The 17,087-nt window shown below is 35.0% G+C and overlaps 1 protein-coding gene across 5 annotated transcripts in view; it reads left to right on the top strand.

Annotated features, from left to right (window-relative positions):
• The window catches only part of ADGRB3 (adhesion G protein-coupled receptor B3), a 721,030-nt gene that overhangs the window by 391,641 nt on the left and 312,302 nt on the right, over positions 1 to 17,087 (top strand). For all 5 annotated transcript variants that reach the window (XM_053904766.1, XM_019417654.2, XM_019417653.2 and 2 more), the window contains one exon: positions 16,370 to 16,519. In XM_053904766.1, coding sequence (XP_053760741.1) covers positions 16,370 to 16,519 — 150 coding nt within the window. The remainder of the gene's footprint in view (positions 1 to 16,369; positions 16,520 to 17,087) is intronic.

The raw sequence follows: 17,087 nt of genomic DNA, 5'->3' as shown, positions 1-17,087 counted from the left end.
ATGTACAAAAATGTCTTTGTTTTATCTCCTTTTATTCCTCAGGCTTTCCAAAAAAAAATATTTGGTAAGGTATATCTTGCATTAATTATATAGCACTTCCCAAATTAATGCTTTCACAAATATTCATGGTACTATTTACTCCTAACAACCTTGCTGCCACAATGCTAAGGGCACCCACACAATTTTTCCTACATCAGTGCTTTCCATTCAGAGTCAGTGCATTTTTATCCCTTTGCATCTTTGTAATTGAAAGTTAAAGATTCGTTTCATTATCTTGCTCAGCCAACCACACTCTAACCTACTTCTTTATATAAAGAACTTCACTGTAGTTTTGATGTGACTCTGGGGAAATCTTACTCGTGTATTCTGTATTTTTATGTCAAGGTAAAACGACTCCTGACCTTTATTATCTTTTGTAGTGATATTTTTCATATATATCTACTTTATTAGGAATTTAAAAATTGTTTTCTGGCTAATTACACATTTTTAAAGGATATATGATTATACCTTAAATGAATCTTTTATGACATTTCTAAGCCAGTGAAAATTTTTTGAACCTGTTACTCATTCAGTCTCCATTCTTTCAGTAACTGTCTAGTGAGAATGTCTAGATAAAGACCAACTCTTTGGCTCTAAGGCATATCATTTCTTTTGGATTTTATATTTACTGGGAAAATCCTCATGATCTGAGGAAAACTAATAAGGTCACATGAATTTCAGATGGAAATATACAACATAGAATGCACAGTACTTCTCAGCAGTACTGGTAGATGAATAGGAAAAGGAGATGAAATATTGACTCCTCCCTACCTATGTATACCTATGAGAAAGAGTTCAAAGCCTCAAGGATGAAATACACGTAACACAGATGGTGAAGATACATACTTTTATGATAAATCTTGGTATATTATTGGCTATGGTTTGTGAAAGCTGTCCTGAATGGAGATACACAATTTCAAAATTTAAGACTTCTGGTGAGAATATAGATTGAGAATTCATGGGTTTCTCACAGGTTGACACATAAACCTAACCACAAACATTTTGGGTTTGAGTTTTCTTTAATTATTCCCTATAAAGAACATGAGTTTTTGCAAAGAAGTTGTTTGTGGATTCTGTGTCCTAGGGAAGCTATGAAGAGGAGTTTTGTGTAAAGGAATCAGTGCCTTGCCTCAGTTCAAGAGACCCAGAAAAAAACTCCAACTAGGGAAAGGCTTTTAGAGATGGGATTAACACAAGGGCCACATGGCTCCCTAGCTCCCTGAAGAATGCTGTATGTAAAACATGTTGGAATGATAAATCTTCGCAGTGTGACTGCATTCTTCTGTTAGAAGTTAATTCCTTCAGAATCTGGTAGGCACTTACAGGCCAGAATAGAAACATAAAATTTAAAGCCAACTAAAATCAAACCTTGAATGTTATAATACCTCTAGTCTCCATTGCTTTATGCAATAAGGATTTGATATTGCTAAAATTAGCATACTGATGCCTTCTTTCTGGTTTTGCTGTTCAACTGAATTAGGAGGATGTGGCTGCGAATTTGTGTGAGTACAAAAAACAATTCCATTTTAACTGTCACTATGGCAATAACTGCTTTTCTCTATGGCAATAGTAGTCTGCCTCTGTAACAATAACTAGTGAAAAGAGGCACCAATTCCCTTTTAACAAGTTTTATTTTTTTTCTACTCTTATGGTTTCACTTTTTCAAAAGTCTTATTTTATTTGGTTATACCAGGAATTCTGTGCTAAATTATTCCCCTTCTCCATTGCTTCTTTTGCTAAAGAGTAAACTTATTTAAGTTCTCATCTGAATCTGACACCTGAAAAATATGACTCATGTTAAACACTGGTGACTTGATGTCAATGCTAACAGGGATCCAACTTTGTATCTAGGAAAATATACTGGCTTTGGAGCTAGATTTGGCTGCAAACCTTGACTAAACCACAACAAATCGACCTTCTGCAAGTTATTTCATCTCTGAATCCCTCAGTAGGCTCCTTTCTAAAGTGTAGATAATAATATCTTCCCTAAAGTGTTATTGTAAATATTAAACATAACATATATTTAGCACCTGGCATGTACTAGGCCCTTGGTAATTGGTAGTGAACAAATACAGGGCGAAATATGGGCTCTTCACCTTACTGGGTGTGTTGGCATGTCCCTCCACCTCCAGTAGCCACAGACTGTCCCTCTAGGGAACTGCTGAAGTTCTTACCTACATTTAATACCCTGTGTTTCTGTTTGTTTTTTCTAATCTCACTAGTATTTCACAAAGCAGACCAGGATCCCAGACTTCTAGGCAGATAATATAATTAAACCTAAAAATATATTTGTGCTTTGCCTATTTTAAAATGAGTTTCTTACCCAATTGTCTTTGTAGTGTGATGATCCTAAAGACCCAACAAACATTTCAATAGTATTTGCACTTCTCTATCTTAAGAAGCTACTCTTCTCTTCCTTGTTCTTATTAGTCATTAGTCAGATCCAGTTAACACACAGGAATCTTTTCTGCTTTACTTTTATAATTTCTTCTCCTTAACATGTAATACATCACCTGTAGTCTACAAAACTGCATCAATTATCCCTATAGATGCGTCAAATAATTCTGTAGCAGAATTATATACTCTGAATTTACAAGTGAATTATTCTCTTTGTCATTAGAATACTGGCTTCTGAACAGTCAAAACTATTTTTCTGCTTTTCTTACCTACTTAAATATTTCATATGAAGAGTTTTAACTTTAGAAATAGAACTACTTATGTGGCTAGTTCAATGTGTTTTCTTCAATATGATCTTCTGATTTGGTTTGTGGCATGTGAATTTGAGAGAGCAGGTGTGAGTGGGTGTGGTTGTGTGTGTATATTCTAAAATATTTGTCAGTGTTCAAATCTGAAATGCAGTTGTTTTAGACACTATTAAAATTTATACTCTGGGCTTAGGGGAAAAGTAGTATTGTTGTTTGTTTTGTTTTGTTTTGTTTTGCTTTGCTTTAAGTTAGATCAAAGTATGAAGATGCCTTTTAATAGAAGTTAAACTAAATTGAGTACCCAATAGTAACAAGCTTTAAAGAATATATAACTATATACAGGATAATATTCTATTTAAGGTTTAGCTAATAACTACAAAATAGAATGTTATAGTTGTAGGGACTAAATAATTCATAAGGGAATGGTTTACTTTGGATAATTGGTATATATCCATATATATATTCTGAAATCAAAGCCTGATACATTGAAATAGGGCTCTAAAATGCAGTAGGAATATAGAGGGATATTAATTTAGACAAAGGTGCTAAAACATTTTCTTTGCCACTACAAAATGTTTTAATAATTAACTTCAACACCCACTTGGGCTACTTTATTACTTTTTGGAATATGAACTTTCCTCTTTTTGAAGAATCTGTCTTTGTTATTTGGTAGCATTAATCATTACCTCTCTTTTTTCTAGATAGTCTCCTTTTACTTTCCCCAAACTCTTTGCCCAATTAATTAACTTTGCCTAACTCCTTCCTTTTTAAAATTTTTTTTCTAAAATATAATAATATTCTTACTAATTAAGGTAACTTCTAATGTCTTTAAAATTATTCTAAAAATCCATAATATTTCAAAAATATCATAGCATATTAGAAATATGGAATATAATTATTTACTTTTTAAATTTCTTAAAAGTAAATATATTGTGTAGTATAATTTCAACCACATAGATGAAAGAAAATTGTAACTGGTATGCCTTTTTAAACTACATGTAAGTTATAGTGAAATAGAGCACTCAGTTTAATCCCAGAGTGTGTATTTTTATGTGTTTGTGCATGCACGTGTATGGAGAGGAGGTATAAATTATTGTTTAGGGATTTTTTTTGTTTTGTTTGTTTGTTTTTTGGTTTTAAGATCCAAAGACCAAAAATGTTTTCTGAACTTACAGGAAAGAAATGATGTTTACAAATATAGAGCTCATGTAAGACCTTTTTTCCACCAGTCATTCTTTAGTTTGTTTAGATTAGATTGTGAACTCATAAATCTTTACTATCATGCCATTAGGACTAAAGAACATTTTTGCAACATAATGATCCAAAACTAGTCTGCAAAATGGGATTGACTGTACTTAGTTCAGAGTGTGTCAAGGGGCCAAGTGAGGTAACACACTATTGCTGGCACTTAACTGCTCAGTAGATGGTCTCTTGTTACTGCTATTTGTTCCTCCTTTTTCTTCAAAAAATTAAATTTGGTTAGGCACATATGTCTAACTTCAGTTCTTATTTTGAAAAAGGCATAAGGCTCATGGTTTCCTTTTGGTAAGATGAAGTGGCCAAAATTCTACAAACAACTTGAAATCACCTCTTTGTTCTTATATTATTTTAGAGTCATGTGCTAAACCTTGCCCAGTACCCCCTCCCCAGTTAAAATTAGTCTTTTGTTCTTCATTTCTTCTTTCATTATATCAAATCAATAGTTATTAAGTGCCTGCCAAATACCGGTTATCCTCTGGGCACAAAAAGATGAGCCAAATATATCTGGTCTTTGTCCTTATGGAGGTTACATTCTAGTAGGGAAGATATTAAGTTTTTTTTTTAATTGTATTTTTTTTAATTTATATCCAAATTAGTTAGCATATAGTGCAACAATGATTTCAGGAGTGGACTCCTTAGTGCCGCTTACCCATTTAGCCCATCCCCCCTCCCTGTTTTTATATTATTTTTGTTTCCCTTCCCTTATGTTCATCTATTTGGTCTCTTAAAGTCCTCATATGAGTGAAGTCAGAGATATTAGGTTTTTAAATATAAAACTTATTAGGTAAATGGGGCATCTGGATGGCTCAGTCAGTTAAGCATCTGACTCTTCATTCAGCTCAGGTCATGATCTCATGGTTCAGGAGTTTGAGCCCCTCATCAGGCTCTGTGCTGGCAGTGCAGAGCCTGCTTGAGATTCTCTCTCCCTCTTTCTCTGTCCCTCCCTGCTCTCTCTGTCTCTCAAAATAAATAAATAAGTTTATTTTTTTAAATCTTATTAGATGAATGAAGATATAATTTATATTATTATATAAGGAAAAATGGAAAAGAAAAACTTTTAAAACCAAAATGCATATAGATAAATAAATAAATTCATAGACGTATTTAAGTTGTGGTAAATGATATGAATAGAGACTAACCAAGATTTCCAACTTAGATATGGGGGTAGTAGTTGCTCAGTGCTAGAAAGTTCTTTTTGGCATTCAGCCAAGTCTTGATGTTGAATAACAATTAACCAAGGGAGGGGTTGGTATGAAATGAAAGAATGCAACTGTGATTGGAGAGTAGTTGTAAATGGGACAAGTCATGCAATAACATTGAAGAGAAAGTCAAATACCAGGTCATGGAGACCCTGGAGAGATTTTGTATTTTATACAAGTGTAATGGGAACTCCCTGGGGAGTAAAATGATTCAACTCTGCTTCAGAAATACTCTCACTGCAGTGTGTAAAGTGGCACAAGAATGAGCAGTGAATATAGTGACTTTTTTAATTTAAAGACTTGATGGATTATTGTGTAGCAGTCAAAGTAAAGATAGTTGAGATAAAAAGACAACTTTAAGATGTGTTTTGGAAGAGAAACAGCAAGCACAATGATGAAGGAGATTCTGGGGATGAAAATATGAACATGTCAAGGATAACTTCCCATTTTCTATCTTGGGGAAAGGGTGGGATGGAGGTCCCCTTTATAGTTATGGGGAAGACTACATACTGAAAGCATATTTATATGCTGGCTGAGTAGAAATCAAGAGTTAAGCTTCAGATATGCTACATTTAAGATTCCTGAAGACAGTGAATTGAGTAGTTCAGTAGACAGGTTTGGAGTTCAGAGGAAACATTCTTATTACCTACTTGGCTCATATTTAAGATATTTATGTGAAATAAATGTCTTATTGTAATCTCTTGTAATCTCTTGTCTCCCTTGTAATCTCTTTCTGTGTCAGGATTTTGTCTTTTCTTAATTTTGGATCTTCCACCATATTTTACCCAAGGCAGAGAATGGTTGAGATAAAGGATAAAAGGGAATTGGCCTATATTGTGTCTTACTATGTACAGGGAATGAACCAACTGCCTTCAACTAATCCTCATGAAAGGCTACTGATTTTTACAGATGGTCAAACTGAAGAGCAATTAAATATCATGCCAAAGATCACAAAGTAATTGGAAAACTAGATCTTTTTTTTGTCTCCAGGGCACAAAAGTGATCACATTGTACCCTATTTCCTTGTATTGAGTCTTTGGTAGACCTTATTCATTAAAAATAAAATTAAATTCATTAAAAATAAAAAAAAAATATGTGAGGACTTGTGTCAGACCTACTGTATGTTAGGATCCTTTCATACAATGATAAATAGAGAAAATACCTTTTCTTTTTGAGCTTATAATCTAATATAAAAAAACAGACAATAAACAAGTCTACATGATCTAGACAATTTTTAACTGTGAGCAGGGCCATACAGAAAATAAACAGGATGATATAATAGCAATGGCAGGGAAGGGGTGGTGGTGAATTTCTTTAGCTAGGGCAGTTAAAACAGACCAAGTTAGCAGAGACTCAAGGATAATAATAGAAAATAATGTTCTCGTTAGAAAGGAAAAACCCTGTGGTGGAAAAGAAAAGACCTGTACCACTTGATCTGGGTCAGTAAACAAGCAGCCATGTATAATGTGACTGCAGAGAGAGAAGCCAACCCATGCAGGGCCTTGTAGGCCATTGTATAAGATTTAGATTTTAGTCCAAGAACACTGGCAAGCCATTGAATTATTTCAAGTAAGGGAACAACATGATCTGATTTATATTTTTTAAAAGGTAACTCTGGTTTCTGAGAGAATAAATTCAGGGAAAAAGAATAGAACCAAGAAGGCCAGTTAGGCAACTCTTGAATTCATTTGGGTTAGAGATTCTGGTGGTTTCTAGAGGATATTGGAATGAAGATGGAGGGAAGGGTAGGGTTTTAAGACATTTTCTAGCTCTAGAAATAATACTGAGAGCATGTGTTAATGGATGTCATAGGAGGCAAAGGAAAACCATAAGTAAAGATGACCTTTAGGTTTTTGGTTTAAACATTTGAATAAATGGTGGCACCTTCTATTAAGGTGAGTGACACTGGGGAAGACAGTGGTTTGGTGGTAGGAAATCAAAATTGGGCAAGAGTTCTGCCCAATAAACATTTGTTGAATTAAAAAAAAATACAATACTGATCACAGAAGACAATTAAACATGATTAAACATCATGTTTTCTTGCATGACCATTCATTTATGAATTGTGTATGGCTGCTTTCATATAATACCAGCAGAATTGGGTAATTGCCTAATGGCCCACAAATCTGAAAAAATTACTGTTGAGCCTTTTATAGAAAAAGTTTACCAATCTCTACAATAGATCATGTCCTGAAACTAATCTTAGAGTATTGTTTCCATTTTTTTTTAAAACCAAACCAATGGCTCTTCTCCATAATCTTTATAAAACCTTTGACCCCTCATAAAGCCAGTTTCTCCTTATTAAAATGCATCTCTCCATTCTTAACTTAGTTCATGATTGCAATTTTCTTCTCTCTCTCCACTGATTTTTGGTGTCTTTTTTTTTTTAACTTTATGTATTTATTTTGAAAGGGTTAGGGGAGGGGCAGAGAGAGGGGGAGAGAGAGAATCCCCAGCAGGCTCCATGCTCTATGCTGAGCCTGATGAGGGGCTTGATATCTCAACCAGAAGATCATGACTTGAGCAGGAATCAATAATAGGGCGCTTAACTGACTGAGCCACCCAGGCACCCCATAATTTTTTATGTCTTTCTATGTTTATTTCTCTTTACCCCCTAAAGTGAGCCTTTCCTAAACTACATTTCTCAGCTTTTTTTTCCTGTTATCTTCTTAATATCTGCATAACTCACCATTTCACTTCTTGTGGATGTTGGCAAAAATGCCAGCTTACCAAAGAAGCTTTCCTTATTTAGTAAACCTTCTCAACCTCACTCATTATCTATCATATCATTTATCATTACTGACATTCTGGCTAGTTATATTTGTTCCTTGTCTTTCTCCACCTCCCCCCCCCCCACACCAATCCCAGATATCATGCCAGTCCCATGAGGGCAAAGACTTTGACTTTTTTGTTCACTGGTTTATTTTCAGTGCCCATAACTGTGCCTGGCATGTAATAGGTGCTCAATTAATATTTGCTGAATAAATGAATCTGCTCATTATATTCTCTCTTTAGGAGGACTTATCCATGTCCACATTGTCAATTATAATTTCTAATTAGAAGGCATCTAATTATATCTTCAAATTCTAAATTTGATCATGCTCTAGATCCCTTAGCCTACAATATCTTATTTTGCTTTTTCTCCTATTTCTCTGCCTAAACCTTTCTGTCCTATTAGAAATGTTATTATATCTCTAGGACATATTAAGTTTCCTTGCTTCATGCCTTTAAAGCCTCACGTCACTCCTCCTACCCAGATGCTACTGTTCTGATATGTATGAAACATTACACACCTTTTTCAGGCTCTAGATTCGCAGAGCATAGGCAGTTTCCTCTTCCTTTTGCCATACTTAACTGTCAAACCACAGCCCAGACCATACCTCTTCAACGAAGCTTTCTTTAGCCACGCGTGTTCCATCTCATCCTTTATTTCTTTTATGCCACCTCTCTCAATCTAGCATCATCTGAATTGTTTGTTCCCTTACTAATTGCATGTATTCCCCACTGTGAGCTCTTTAAAAGCAAAGACTTTGTGTCTCTTGTTCACTTGCTAAATACTCAGTATCAAAATAGTGCTTAGAATATTCTCAGGGCTCAATAGAGATTTGTTGGGTGAATGAATTTCCAGAATGAATTTCTCGGTCTACAATGATCTCTTTTCCCTTTTCACCTCCTGGCACTGTCTGTTGCTATTACTTTTCTGGGAATGGATGAGTCACTATCTTGGGACGTCCTTGAATTGTTGGCTTTAGTTGTTTGCTGCCTGCATTGGTGCCTAATTCCTAGTAGGTCCTTGGCTTAATTCTTCACTAGTAATACTGAAAGTCCCTTAAATATCAAAACTTTCTTATTATACACACACATGCATATGTGTGTATATAAAGAGAAAGAAGTTAATAATGTTGCATGTACAAAATATTTCTCTCTCTCTCTCTCTCTCTCTCTCTCTCTCTCTCTCTCTCTTTGTCTCAATACTGAGTTGATTATCATCTGATGATCCTTCTGAAGGAATCCTGTTCTTAATTTAACTGGTTGGGAGAAGAGGGAAAACTGCTTTCCTAAAAAATTTTCTATATTGATTTGTTTTTACTATTCAGGTATACATACAAGAATGATTAACCATATCACATTTTATTTTTCATTTGTGTTAGGAGTAAAATCATGAACTACTTGTGTAGAGAAGATGAACATTTTTTTAAAATGACTGTTTCTGTAAGACTGTAAAACACTCATTCATACTCTTTTTGAAAACTAAAAGAAAAATGGTGGAATCAGCTCAAATATCCCCACTATATTCAGTGTAGTACTGAAAGAAAAGGTGGGAAGAACATGTAATAGATAACAGAATAAGTACAGAAACTCATGTGTTTTTTAGAATGTGTTTCTCTTTAAAGGTAAATTGTAATATTTAAAAATAGCTCTTCAGCATATGTCCAGAACAGATATAGGCATACTTTTTCCACAAAGGGCCAAACAGTAAATATTTTAGGATTGTGGACCATACAGTGTTCAGTGCAGCTATTCAACGCTGCCATTGTTGCATGGAAGCAACCCTGGACTGTAAGTACATGAATGGCTATGGCTGTATTCCAAGACTTCATTTGTGGACACTGAAATTTGAATTTCATATAATTTTCACATGCCAAGAAATATTATTATTCTTTTGAATTTTTTCAATTATTTAAAAATGTGAAAACCATTTTTAGCTTGCAAACCATGCAAAAAATAGCTAATAGGACAGATTTGGCCTGTGGGCTATAATTTGCCAATCCCTGGTTGAGACGATTTAGCTTTAATGAGAGTCACATGTAGGCTATGGATGTACCATGGGCATAGGCATGATTACATGTTGGGGAGGTAGGGGTGACCTGAGAGCAAGCCACGGGACTCCTCCATGGAGAGCACTAAAATCTGGCAAAAGTACTGTGAGCAGGAATAAGAATGTGCCCTGCTGTGCAGAGTCTCCCAGGCTTGGATACAAAGCAGCCAATGGATAAAAAGCAGAGTCTGAAGCTAATGATTCACAAGTAATTTGAAAGTTTTTTTTAATTTTGATGCTGGAAAGGAATATGCAAAATGGTTAAGTATTTAAAGTTTCATTATACATAGTAAGTCATTAAAAAGTAACAAGTTGAAAACCGTGTGCTCAATATGCCATATAGGTCCTTTTTTGACTGCCCGTCTAGTTTGTCTACTTTTAAAAAAAATCAGAGGATCCTACTTTTTCTCTTAAAAAGAAAAATCTGTAAATTCCTAAAGAGAAGAGTATTTCTCATCTAAATCTCTGTGTGCTGGTCCTGGGACTTGGGGATGCTTCACTCTAGTGGTGATGGCGGGATAGAACTGATAGGTGCTGTCAGAGCACTGGGTCCTTTCAGATGCCCCTGCCTAGTGGTTCCATTTCCTGGGAAGTCATGGCTGCACGCTACTTTCTAGCAAACCTGTTCTTTCTCTTGGGCTCTCAGCATTCCAATCTTGGCATTTTGGGAAAAGAGACAGAGTAAATGGGGGAGACGGGGTAATGAGAAAAACAACCAAAACTGGCCGTTTGATTGTCTGTTTCCTGTAAACCACTCACAGGAATGTGATTTTTCATGGAGATGTTAGAACGTAAAGATATGCTGGACAAATTAAAGTACGTGTCTGTTTGCCCTTTTGATAATCACCATTCTTCAGTAGTATCTAATTTTGATCTCTTGCTGGACAAGTGAGAATAGCTTCATTTCCTCTCATTGAATTATTATGTCTGTCTTTTATATTTAGTGCAAAAATATTACAGTAAGACAAAGTAAATTTGCTGCTGATTTGTTAGGTAAGATCAAACTGCACCACACAGTGCAAAATCATATACTTCTGAGTAGGCAAACTGAGAATTGAATCACAATGTTACCACTTTAACAGAGTCTACTTCCTCATTTGTAAATGAATGTAGGGATAATAACAATGAGGATACTGATAATAATGACACCTCCTAGGGTTGCTTTAAATATTAAATAAGGGTTGTTTTAACTATTAAATAAGATATCACGTGTAAAGCACTTGCCTAAGTGCTGTGCTAAGAACAGTGCCTAGCACAGAGAAGATATTTGATACATACTTGTTGAATAGATTAAGGAATGTCTAACAAATGCCAAGGTCATGGCAACTATTCAATAAATGTCAGCTGTCCTTCCTTTCCCTCCCAAATGCCCTCAGTATTTTATAAAGCACTCAACATTTCTATATAAATATAAAAACCATGACTTTTTAAGCTGCTAAATGCCAACAGATAACACTACATGTAGGCTTTGCTCAGCCCCTCTGTGCTTGCATTAGGTACACAGACAAAACTAATTGTTGCTTTCTAACACACTGATGCAGTGCATACTTCCTTCCCTGCCATATTTTTCGTATGGGATATCAAAACTGTGGAGTGACTATCTAGTAATATTGAGTGATGTTTTCCACAAGCAAATCCATTTTAATAACTAGCCAATTTCCTCATATTGATGAGTCAAGACCCAATTTGTAAGTTGTTCCCTCTGAATCAACATGAAAAATGATGCAAACTTTAAATATTTTGGAAACGTCAATATCCCTTTTAAGGCATCTCTTAAACTTCTTTTCCTGTATCCATCTACACTTTTGTTTATGATAGGTTCCCTTGTTTGGGAGTTTCTGCTACTCATTTATACGATGTGAATTGCTGCACTAAGTTAGGTCACTGCATAAGGGTAGTGCTTTTGAAGTTCTCTTTGCAGACTGTGGCCTTGGCTGCAATGGCAATACTGAATCTGTCACCTAGGATGCAGTAGGTTTCTTTTCCAACTGAGATTTTTAACCTGGCTGACTTTGTGTGGCCAAATAACCAGAGAACCCAACCTCTTCCCTCTGGAAGATTCTATTGGAAAAGGAAAGGGAGAGGGACAGAAGGATGGAGACAGAGATAGAGATGGAGGGAGACAAGGAGAGAGACATAGAGGTGGGGAGAGAGAGAAGGAGAAGAAGCAGCAGGAGGGAGGAGGAGGGCAGGAGAGGGAGAGAGGGAGGGAAGGAAGGAAAGAGAATGAGTAAGAAGGTACCTTAGCTCCCTAGGTGACACATTTAAGTACTAAAGGATGAGCTCTATTTTAAGTATAATCCCTACCTTTGGTTAAATGCAATCCCTACCTTTGGATAACCAACATAAACTTTTAAATACATAATCTTATGCCAAAGTCACTGAAGCACAATCAAAAAAGAATGTCTTTGGGCACTTGGGTGTCTCGGTCAGTTAAACCTCTGACTTCGGCTCAGGTCATGATCTCACGGTTCGTGAGTTCGAGCCCCACATCGGGCTCTGTGATGACAGCTCGGAGCCTGGAGCCTGCTTTGGATTCTGTGTGTGTGTCTCTCTCTCTTTGCCCCTCCCATGCTTACGCTCTGTTTCTCTGTCTCTCAATAATAAATAAATGTTTAAAAATTTAAAAAAATAATAGCTAACACTTACACAGCATTACCCACATACTGTTCTAGGCATCTGACTTACCTCTTGACACATAGTAAGTTTCATCTTCCAGCATCTCAGTGACGTGGATAATATTATTCCCATATTACAGAAGAAAAAATTGAGGAACAAAGAAGTTATAGGCAATGCCCAGTGTTGCACAATTTATAAGATGGACATGAAATTTGTCTTCTAAAAGGAGCCTTTTGGGAGTGGTAGGGTATGCTTTCCATAATTACACAAAATAGCAAAGAGAAACTGGGACTGGCCCAGAAAAACAAACAAACAAACAAACAAACAAACAAGATATTATACTCTACAATATTAGGATTTGAATCCCAGGCCAGATTCAGAGTCCAGACTTAAGCCATCTGGAAAACTGTGGTTTTTCCCTGTTAGCTCTCATTTGCCCATTTTCTCATCCCTCCAGCATTCATCGGTGTACTTTGGCTCTCTAGTCTTTTCCTTTTACGTGCCTCCATTCTTGTCCATGATGCAACTGCTGCATCATATTAACTAACCCGAGCTTTTGTATGTGGGCCATTCACATTACCTGACATGCCATTACATGACAGAGTTGCCATTCTCCAGAACCTCAATTAGGGCAAAGTGCTAAAACCTCATGATTTTCCTCAGGGACAAGGTTCAAAGCTCCACCCTGCTTTGATGAACCAAAAGCAAAACAAAAACAAACAAAAAAACCAACCTTGTGCTTTTAGAGTCTGCAAGGATTCCTTACGCTTTCTCATGAGGAGGAATTTTATGCTGCATATCCAAACTCAAAATGAAAGTTTTAAAATTGGAAAATGAAAGTGCAGCTGGTTTTGCTGCAAGGTTTATCAGTGATGAGTCACCTATTTTTATTGCATAAGAAATCAAATCTAGTGTTGTAATGAAAACACGATACAGTGAATTTAGGATAATTCTTGGAGGATTCGAGATGTGCCTATTTGTTCAGGGACACTGTGTCCTTTGTGGTTTCTTCTAAGCACTTTAATCTTCTGTAAGAAAGGCGTTTTCTCAGTTTTTGAGGAAAGATGCTCTATTATCTAACCACCCACAATGACTGGTTTTAATGCAGCAATTACTGCAGGAACAGAGTGTAGACTATGCACTTATGCTTTGCATTTATGTTCCTTTGTCAGCACTGGACACATATTTGTATACTTGGCATAGTTTAAAGCATTCACTTTTAATCCTACCTCTTTGGTATTCACTTAACATCTGAGCTTTCCAGTTCCCTAAAGACTACATCTGAGTTTTACCTAAAGGTTTTGGACACTCAAACTCAGTGAAGGAGGGAAGAGATTGAGGATTGGATTGGTCCAAGTGTCTGGTACAGGGACTGAAAGAAGGAGGAAATAAAAGTCATCTTTGAACTATTTTTGCTATATGGAAATGGGTTTTCTTGTTAATCATGTCAGGATCATGAAGAACCACAGTATCACCTAAGGCATCTTCCTAGGTAGCTTTAAGGTAAAGATGTAATAGTATAAATATTTTGTATTTTAAAGAACGTGTATACACTGATAATTTGAAGACTAACATTTGAATCTCATCAGCCTATGAAGTCATATCCTTTTTTATAATGCATTTATTGAAAATGTCATCTTACTTTAAGAATTACATTTCTACTAAAATCAATGAATAAGTGTTTGTTTTCATGTACTCCCTATACTCAAGACTACAATTTAGAGGACTTCTTGCACAAATTAAATGCTGATCCTAATTGATTTTTATATTTGTTTAATCTAGACTGTGTTCAAAAGTACAATATAACCTATATAGTCATAATTCAATAGCCAGTGTACCATTGATTGAAGAATGAGTGCATTTCATAATATGAGATGCATGCACGTTTAATTCTATCATTTTTGTATATTTAAGGACATGCCATTAGTCTAGAGCTTATTCAGGATAAAGTGATAGAGTTGGTAAAGAATGTGCTTCCTCCATTTGTTACTGCTTCTTTTTGGTCATTTGTTTTTTGTTTTCTATCCAAGGAATATAGTAACAGAGGAATTATTAGACTTCAGGGTTCAACAATTTATCTCTTATTTATTTTCCCTTATAACAGAAACCAATTGTGTGACAGTCAGAAACATCTTCATTTCTTTTCATCAATTTTTAGAGCAAAGAGGTGAAATAAATTTCCTCTAAATATCAAGAAAACCAAAGTGAGAGCCAAGGAATTTGGAAGTAAATGAATTTAATTTTGCAGATTAAATAAAACTTGTAGGACCCTCAAGAAAGAATGTGCTACCAATTTGCTGACCTGTCCATCCAATTGCAGTGGAGGATTTGGACCTTTTAGGACATGTGAACTGGGTTATTTATGGACAACAAAGACTATATTGTTTGAAAAATTAAAGAAAGCAGAATAATTATAGCTGTTATTCAAAACCAGCATGTAACATCCATAACTAATTTATGTGTTACCCAACACCCTCTTTCTTTCAACATTTAGTAGCAAAATCCTTTTTTAAGCTTATTATGTCAAATTACAGGCCAAATGAAATTTCATCCTATGCTGATAATGGATGTCTATAATAGCCGAAAGAGCTTTAGTAAAGTACGATAATACATAACCATTTCAATTTGGAACTAAGCCAGTGTTGCAATATATTTATACAACTAATATTGTTAAATTTCTAATTTTCATTCTCTCGATTTGAATTACAAGTTTCTTCAGAATGAAATCCACTTATGAGGAGCTGGATGGTTTCTTACTTTAGCTTACTATTGTAATGGCTGCTATAGTTTTTTTTCATTATCTATTTAAATCCTCCATGAGATACCTGAAACTTTCATGTAGAACAAGTATGAACCTCTGTAAAAGTTGTACAAATTACATTTCTTAATTGAAAATGTATATAATTAATAAGTACTTAAGTATTTATAATTTTATTATGTATGTATATATGTATATATGTGTGCATATATAATTGTTAGATATAATAAAAAAAAAATCAGGCATTACCAAACATATCATTCATGACTTTTTTCAATATATATTAAAATACTTATTGCAAGTAAAGACACAATTCTACACTCCAAGTATCCATTTATTACTTTCAATTACGGAGGGGGCTGTTTTAAAAAGTTTGTGTTATTAATCTACTTGATAAATATTTTTGCATATTACACTGTCTCTGTGGTTATAGCATTACTGGTGCTTTATTAGTTGGATTATGACAGTTCTGTCTTCAAGAGTAATATGCCTTTGTTTTCCATGCCTTCATGGTACCCCATTTAATCCATGAAAAATTTCTTTCAAAGATGACATTCACATGTAAATGCAGAAAATTTGTTCCGAGAACAAAGTTCAGATATAAACACAAATTTCAGTCTATGAATCAAATGTGTTAATCAAAATGCTTAGCAAAAAACACAGTATGAACCTATAACCATTAGAATGGAAGTCAACTCTGAACAACCGCGTGGCAGTACATGCTGCTCTCAGAATACACCCCATTGACCATGTGTATGATTCCTGGGGAAAGCAATAGAAATCTAAATTGATAAGTAAAAGAATTGGCAACCTTAATGATTATTGTCTAATATTAGGAAATAAGTCTGTTTTGTAGCTCTAATAAATATAATTTGGCTCAAAACTTTTTGAATATATTGCAAGGTGTAATTTGATCAATTTTGATTCCACTGAAAGATCTCAGTTAACATTATTACTTCTTTTCTAATAGTGGCTAGCATTCAGAAACTTCCTGCAGCATCTGTTCTAACAGACATCAACTTCCCAATGAAAGGACGAAAAGGAATGGTTGACTGGGCAAGAAACTCAGAAGATAGGGTAGTCATTCCAAAAAGCATTTTTACTCCTGTATCATCAAAAGGTAAATATGTGACATAATTTGAGCTTTGAACAAAACATTTCTAATAAGGTTATTTAATAGTACACTAGATACAAATCTGCTTATGTTAAACAACTTAGTCTGCAATCACGAGTCTAATTTTGTAAATACAGAAGACTTACACATAGTCTTTAAATCTGAATTTACTGGTGGAAAGGACCTATTAAAATGGAAAAATGCAAATTATAGATCTGCCCTTGACATAATTAAGTCTCAGTAATGTCAGTTTTATCCCAATGTAAAGCATGTGGCATAATATTTTAATTTGAGGTATGGAAACATACCACTTTCTACAGTCATTTTTAATTTTGCTTTGGTTTGTAGTTATTATTTTGGTATGTAAAGGCAAATTTAAGAAAAAATTAAGTTTTAAGAACATCTCCAGAAGCCTCTAAAATTAATGGCTACTTTCAACAGTGATGTTGTAGTCTTGATTTTTACCTTGGAGATTTTGACCATATATCTTAAACTCCAAAAGAAAGTTGTCTCTGAAGCTCCTTAGCTGCACCTACAGCTGCCTCTGGTCTCAGCCTGGTGAAGAAAGGTTACT

The sequence above is a fragment of the Panthera pardus genome, unplaced genomic scaffold, assembly GCF_024362965.1.
Source record: "Panthera pardus isolate Hobbes unplaced genomic scaffold, ASM2436296v1 HiC_scaffold_17, whole genome shotgun sequence".
Classification (NCBI taxonomy): Eukaryota; Metazoa; Chordata; class Mammalia; order Carnivora; family Felidae; genus Panthera; species Panthera pardus.
The sequence above is the reverse complement of the archived record's forward strand: the minus strand, read 5'-3'. Positions and strand labels throughout refer to the sequence as shown.